We start from the raw sequence: 7,634 nt of genomic DNA, 5'->3' as shown, positions 1-7,634 counted from the left end.
TCAAGTTAAATTGCAATCCAGGGATAACCCCTGTGTTTACTTGTGTCCAGCCAAACATGTGAATGTGAATTTACTTTCTGGAAGCCCAGATAGAAGGCCAGTTACGGTGGCACTTTGCTTTTGATCTCCTAGATATTGCCTGATATGGCTGGAAACACATGATCCACTGATGGCCATTTAGGGTAAGATTTGGGGGTAATATCTACTTGCTGTCCAATACTGTAAACCCAAATTAGAGCAGTCAGGGAGAGTACTGCGGTGAATTCTTATATGTGTTCTATATATTTTAGTCTTAAAATTTACTAGACTGAGATTGGTCTCCTGATGTTGCTAGAAGCACATAATGAGGGCCAATTAGGGTAAGATTGGGTATATTATTATTTGCTATGATATACTAGCGGCCGTTTATTTATTGCCCACAGCTGCCTGCAGGCTCTCTTATTTCTGGGCAATCAGTTGCTTCACATTCATTAAAGGTGCTTGCATCAACATGCGCTATCTGAACTTCTGTATAATTGCCTTAGTGTCGCTACCTTTCTCCTGACTCCTGTTCCAAATTCAGTGCTGCTGTACAGGTCTGGGAGTCAAAATAGGCCCTGGCATTCCAAGTACAAAGAGGCCCAAATAGTCCTCCACCAGCCCACTAAATAGTAACTGTCTATGGGACCTTACAGCAGCCCATCAGCCCCTCAGCCCCTAAGAACCCAGAGATTGCCAGTCCAGGCCTGCTGCTGTACCTTTAGATGAAGGGGAACTCTGGAACTACTGCCACCTCTAAACCAGGTCAATATGTTCGGTGCAGATACACCAAAAGAATTGGGTGCACATCACTCTCACACCAAGCCCTGGAAATTACATTAAATGAAAGACGTTCACATTGTGGGTAAAAACAAGAATACTCCACTTTGCAAACTGCATTTACTGGGGTAAATGATCCTCTTCCAAGTGCAATACTGAGAGGAAGGTGCAAGAGTCTTATTAATAAATGGATAAAGAAGCATTTTCCCAGGGCCCACTGTCTGGTATAATTCTTAATTTATGCAACTCCAGAAATTTTAGATCCTTTATTTTCAGCTCTACAACATATTCTAATTTATTTTCATTTTTTTTCTATTGGAAAATATGTCCCAAAAGGCATCCTTCTAATAAAAACCTGATATATTACTAGTGGTATTATTACAGTTTATCCTCTTTCATGGCTGTACTAGGGCGGTGTACCTGGACTTTACTGTTATATAGTGAGCACTGACCATTTCTTTATTGACTTATCTTATTATACTCCATTTCACCTGAGTATAGCACTATCACTAATTTCTTTGGCCTGTGGGGTCCAACCAATTACATCTTTAACCTGAGCCCACTGGCACCTTAAAGGAATATTATACCAGGGCTGCTATCAAGATGTTTTTAATTACAATCACTCAGTCCCTAAAATATCTTCAAAGTCACAAATTCCCTCCAAAAAAACCCCCAAACAATGTGCCAAGTTTGACAGCCATAAATATTCTATATACTACTAAAACGTGACAATAGGAAATCCTAGAATGTATATTTGAAATGTAAATATTAAAAACGATGCAATGAAATCTTGCAAGGTAAACTATCTTTTTGTCATGAAGCATCATTAAGGAGCAACGGCTGGTTTTGTTGTGAGTTTGTTGTGCAAAAAGGGAGCACAGCAGCTCCCATATTTTTCAGGATTTGATGGAGGTCAGTAACTCAGTAAAATACGCTTGTATACAACAAATTGTCTGAGCAGCTTACAAAATTAGCTGCAGGGCTCTGCCTCCAAGTTTGGATAATTCAATTCAAACACAATTCCATGCACAAATGCAAAAAAAGAACCGGTAGTCCTGTAATAGTCCTGTATTAGTCCCATACTACTGATTGGTACATACAAGAGACTTTTTGGAGTTGTAATCTCCATTCTTACAAGAACAAATAAAATGTATGTAGCTCTGTTGTACCAAGCTACATCTATTGTACTCTCAAAGTCCCCTTGTGGGATTGTGCTACAGTGCTGTGCTATTGCATTGTGTATTGTGTTATTCTGTATATGAGTACAGCACCTGAGCAAACGTAGTGCCTTTTTTACATATGGGGGTAAGAGTTAACTTTTCATGGCCAGTCAAACATAGCTGAATAGATTCTAGCCAGCACCCCTTATATTGTGCATGTCTTCTGTTACTTGTAAACTTATATATGGAGTGTATTAAAACACTTGGTTTTGCTCCATCTGTATGTATATTGGAAATGCAAAAAATATGTCAGAACCTTTATTCCTATTTTATGACTTTTTGCGATTGCTGAGGATTTGTTTGCAAATTGGCATCCAAAATGTTTCCATCTTATTTTGTACAGGTTGACTTTTTGGCTTTGTGCAGAATCCTGTTCTAGAACTCTCACCCAATTAGTCTGACATCAGTATTACGAAAGCATTTGGAGGGGTTAATAAGAGATTACATGCATGAATACATTGCAAGTCACAATACATTTGTGTCCGAATGGTTTTATGTGCAATAGATCTTGCCAGACAAATTGAATTGCCTTCTATGTGGTGAGCAGAAACCTAGACATTGGGATGGCAGTGGATGTGATCTACTTAGACTTTACTAAAGCATTCTATACAGTACCACACAGAAGGTTTCTAATTAAATTAAGGAACATTGGTCTGACACATAATAATATCTGTACTTGAATAGAGAACGGGCTGAAGGATAGATTACAAAGAGTGGTGATAAATGGAACATTTTATAATTGGACCAGTGTTGTTAGTGGAGTACCGCAGGGGTCTGTCCTTGGACCTATGGTTTTTCATTTAATTATTAATGACCTTGGGGTGGGCATTGGAACTACGGTTTCTAATTTTGACAATTATACTAAATTGTGCAAAATGATAAGTTCCATGCAGGATGTTGCCCCTTTGCAGAGAGATTTCTTGAAATTGCAGAATTGGCAGAAAATTAGCTTCAGTGTTAATAAGGTGCACTTTTTGGTAGAAATAACATAAATGTGAGTTATACACTAAGGGGCAGATTTACTAAGGGTCGAATTTTGAAGTTAAAAAAACGTTGAAATTCGACCCTCGAATTGAAATCCTTCAACTTCGAATATCGAAGTCGAAGGATTTTTAGCGTATTCGATCAATCAAACGATCGAATAGAAATCGTGCGATCGAACGATTCGAACTATATTTAGCGATCGATCAAAGGATTTCTATTCGATCAAAAAAAACTCGAATGTGGAAGGTCCCCATGGGCTAACATTGCACTTCGGTAGCTTTAATATGGCGAAGTATGAAGTCGAAGATTTTTTTAAAGAGACGGTACTTCAATTATCGAATGGTCGAATATTCAAACGATTTTTACTTCGAATCGAAGTCAAAGTAAATTCTAAGTCATAGTATCCTATTTGATGGTCGAAGTACCCAAAAAAATTACTTTGAATTTCTAACTTTTTTAACTTCGAAAATTCACTCGAGCTTAGTAAATGTGCCCCTAGATGGTAGTAACCGATCAACACTAGCCAGTGTCTTTTAAAGCAAATCAAAATGCTCTTTTAAGGGCATTGACTTGAAGCATTAAAAACACTTGCAAGGAATTATTATTACTCTTTAACAAGTACATTAGAGGGTGTTATAGACAGATAGCGGGGGATTCTATTAATGCTTTTAAGAGTGGCTTGGATGACAAGCATAATATCGAAAGCTTCAGCTATCTCAAAATGTACAGTTTAATAGAAGTATAATTACAGTATATATCATTTATATAGGTATTTCTGCCAATGTGCCTATGTGTGTATATATATATATATATATATATATATATATATATATATATATATATATAAATATATATATATAGACAATTACAAGAGTCCTCAGCACTCAACCCATTATCAATATATTTAAGACAGATCCACACAGAATTAGAGTGCTCACCTGAACGTAATTACCCTCTCGGGTGCCGGGTGCTAAACAGTCCACAGGACCTCCTGCTCAAGGTCCAAATAACTCGAACATCCAAAGAAAACTGTAGCACACCGATCAAACTTGTCTTGTGAAGAAAAGTGTTTTTATTGGCTCACGGCAGACATAAAGTTTGGCAACGTTTCGGGCCACGCAGGGCCCTTTATCAAGCCTAAACTTACATTCAAAGTACTGTGTTAAATACCAAAGAAAAAGAGGGAGGAGTGGAGAAACAATGGTAGTGATCCTTCACGGATTGGTTAAGATTCAATGCTAATATACATAATTAATTGATAAATTTGAATAATGGAGTGACACATGTGAATAATTTAGTGAATCCTCAGAGATAGGTTAAAATTCAAACCCTGCATACATAATTAGTGCAATAATCACAGACCATTATGTTTGATTGGAAATTTTTTGTGCACCCATATAATAAAATATCCATAAAAAGTCCATAAATAGCAAAAACAAAAAAATAGTATGAACATTATGACACAAGTGTAAAAAAGTTACATATGAAAATATTATCACCTTAAAGTGCATATATGTATAAAAATTAATTTGTAATTCCCAATCAGGGAGAATATGAATGAATAAACTGAGGCGCAATCACGGTACTTTAACTGCATACTCAGTCCATTTTTCTCCCCAATAATCTTGGGTTATGCAGATGATGGTACCCGCACTCAGAAGGTTCATTCAAGGACCTTAAAAAGACAAAAATTGTTCGTTAGAATACATATGTATACACATAGTAGATATTTCAAAAAACCAGCACTGGTAAAAAGTCTGCCTACCTACTGATAAATAAACATAGATGGGGTATAGTCTTTATTCAGGCCCCTCGGCCACACTGTGTCCAACCTATGGATCCACTGCATTTCTAATTTTTGTAATGCTAGCAGTCTATTGCCCCCTCTCCTCTGAACTGGAACAGAATCAATTATTTGAAATTTTAATTGACTAATTGCATGTCCTGCGGATCGAAAATGTGCCGGTACAGGTAGAGAAGTTTGTCCTGTGCGAATAGTGGATTTGTGTTTAGAGATACGATCTCTAATCCTCTGGGTTGTTTCCCCTATATATAGCAAACCGCACGGGCATTTCAATAAATAAACAACATATGTAGATTCACATGTGTAGTACTGTTTAATTTTATACTGCTTACCAGAATGGGGATGATTGAAAGTATTTCCTTTAATTATTGAATTGCATTGACAGCAATGTAGACAAGGAAAAGTTCCAAATTTAGGCCTTTGTAAAAATAAGCATTTCTGCGATTTTAGGCTGCCAACATCAGCTTTGACTAAACGATCTTTCAAATTCCTTGCCCTTTTGTAGGCCAACATTGGTGGTAATTGAAAACTTGGGACTTCTGTCAGACAGGATTGTAACAGATGCCAATGTTTACGTATGATGCTCCCAATTTGTTTACTTGCCGTATTATACCGGCTTACAAAGGCTATCCTGTTATTATCCTTATGCTTTGGCACATTGGCAATTAACAATTCCTGTCTGGTTTGCTGGTGCACCTTCTCTAAATTGTTCTTTAAAATCTGTTTAGAGTAGCCTCTAGCACCAAACCGATCCACCATTTCTTTTAAATAAAAGTCACAGTCCTTTGAATCACTTACAATTCGCTTCACCCTCATAAATTGCGAGTAAGGAAGAGAATTTTTTAAAGCATCAGGATGGAAACTGGCAAAATGCAATAAATTGTTTTTATCAGTCACCTTCCTATATAGTTCAGTTTTAAGTATGTTTCCATCCTTGACCACTTTTACATCCAAAAAATTGATGGAAGTTGGATTAAAATCCATTGTAAATTTTAAAGTCTCTTCTATACCATTAAGAAAATGATGAAAGGCATTTAGGCTCTCTAAGTCACCATCCCAGATCAGCAAAAGATCATCAATGTACCGCAGATACAACGTACAATGAGATCTAAATAGGGAATTTTTATATATTACCTCCTCCTCAATGTGGGCCATATACAGATTTGCATAAGAGGGAGCTACGTTGCTACCCATAGCGGTACCCCTCTGTTGTATGTAGAAATTGTCCCCAAATAGAAAATAATTTTGATGCAACACTATTTGCAATAAATCCACTAAAAAAGACTTTTGTTCCTCAGTATATTCAGTGGTATTTAAAAAATGAGTCACAGCTGATATTCCTGTGTCATGATTTATAGATGTGTAAAGGCTTGACACATCAAGACTGACTAATAGAACATTATTGTTGGTTAATGTGGTCCGATCCAATATATTCAGTAGATGTGTGGTATCTTTCACAAAAGAATTAGTATTCTGCACTAGAGGCTGTAATATCTTATCTAGAAATACAGCCAATGGTGATAAGACTGAATCAGTACCAGCGACAATGGGGCGACCTGGTGGATTCTCCAAGTTTTTGTGAATTTTAGGTAATGTGTACAATATTGGCGTAATAGGATTGTCTTTAATCAGGAATTTTTTTAGATCGTCATCCACAATGCCAGCCTCCATTGCATCAAGCACACAATTTGCAATGCACTGTTGTATGGATGCTAGTGGATCCGAATCGACTTTCTTGTACACATTACCATCTGCCAATTGTAGATAAATTTCATCCATATATTTTTGTTTATTCATTACCACCAGGGCACCCCCCTTGTCAGCTGGTTTTATGATTAAATTGTCATTATTAATAAGATCTTGTAAACATCGCCCCTCCTTGTACGTTAAATTGGACCTCTGTCCCATCAATGGTCTTCGCTTAATTTTTTGTTTTAAAACATCCACATCCGTTTGTACCAATTTAATGTAAGCCTCCACTACATTATCTGTCATGGGAGGCACAAACATACTTTTGTTCCGGAGACCCACCCGTTTAAGGGATAGTTGCGAATGACCTGCCCCCACATTACTATATACAACTTCACTAGGGGGTGGGATTTTAGAGAAATGGCGTTTAAGACGCAAATTACGAAAAAATCTCTGTAGATCGACATCCAATTCAAAAGTGTCACATTTACTAGTGGGACTAAAAGATAAGCCCTTTTGCAATAAAGTCAATTGTTCAGATGTTAATAATTCGTCAGATATATTGTATACTAACGTTTCTGTGAGTTCCTCACTGTCCTGGGTGGTTGTTGTCGCGTCTCTGTTGCAAACGTTTTCTGATGTTTCGTGCCCCCTGCGCCTTTTTTGCCCTCGACGTGTCTTGGGGGGCTGTAATCTAAAAAACAAGAAGAAGAGGAACTCTCTGTGGCCGTATCTGGAGTACGTTCATCTGGAGTCTTCCAGCGCTGCTGCTTCTTTCCTTGCTGTTGCTTCCGTTGTATGTGATCCATGTGATCACGTGGTGCGTCCCGACGTCTATTGCGCTGCGTTCCACCAGTTGACGCTGCGTTCCATTGATATATATTGCCGGTTCTGTAATCTTCGGCATCTCTGTGGAATTTGGTTCTCTTTCGCTCCTCCACCAATCTCCGATGTTTAGCGATGGCCTCATCAGTTCTGGTAAGCATTTCCTTGTATTCATCAGATCGCAAAGCATTTTTCAATTGCAGCTCTATTGCCTTAATGCGGGACATCACTTCAGGAATAGCATTCTGTAAATATTCAATGTTCAAAAGTAATATGTCAAACGAACATTTATTCACTATTTGTTCATAGCGTTT

General features: G+C 37.6%; 1 protein-coding gene across 1 annotated transcript; it reads right to left on the bottom strand.

Moving 5' to 3' along the window:
• Positions 1–4,180: 4,180 nt before the first annotated feature.
• On the bottom strand, positions 4,181–7,306 carry LOC121393628. The gene is made up of 2 exons (XM_041562655.1): positions 6,716–7,306; positions 4,181–6,677 (listed from the first exon to the last, which is right to left on the bottom strand). Exon 2 carries the CDS (start codon positions 6,601–6,603, stop codon positions 4,768–4,770), a length of 1,836 nt encoding a protein of 611 aa, XP_041418589.1. The 5' UTR covers positions 6,604–6,677; positions 6,716–7,306; the 3' UTR covers positions 4,181–4,767.
• Positions 7,307–7,634: the final 328 nt, after the last annotated feature.

Source organism: Xenopus laevis, chromosome 5L, assembly GCF_017654675.1.
Source record: "Xenopus laevis strain J_2021 chromosome 5L, Xenopus_laevis_v10.1, whole genome shotgun sequence".
In the NCBI taxonomy this organism is placed as follows: domain Eukaryota; kingdom Metazoa; phylum Chordata; class Amphibia; order Anura; family Pipidae; genus Xenopus; species Xenopus laevis.
The sequence above is the reverse complement of the archived record's forward strand: the minus strand, read 5'-3'. Positions and strand labels throughout refer to the sequence as shown.

Bases quoted from the DNA above. Each gene is read 5' to 3' on its own strand.
- LOC121393628 (XM_041562655.1), bottom strand. From the start codon at position 6,603: ATGAATAAACAAAAATATATGGATGAAATTTATCTACAATTGGCAGAT.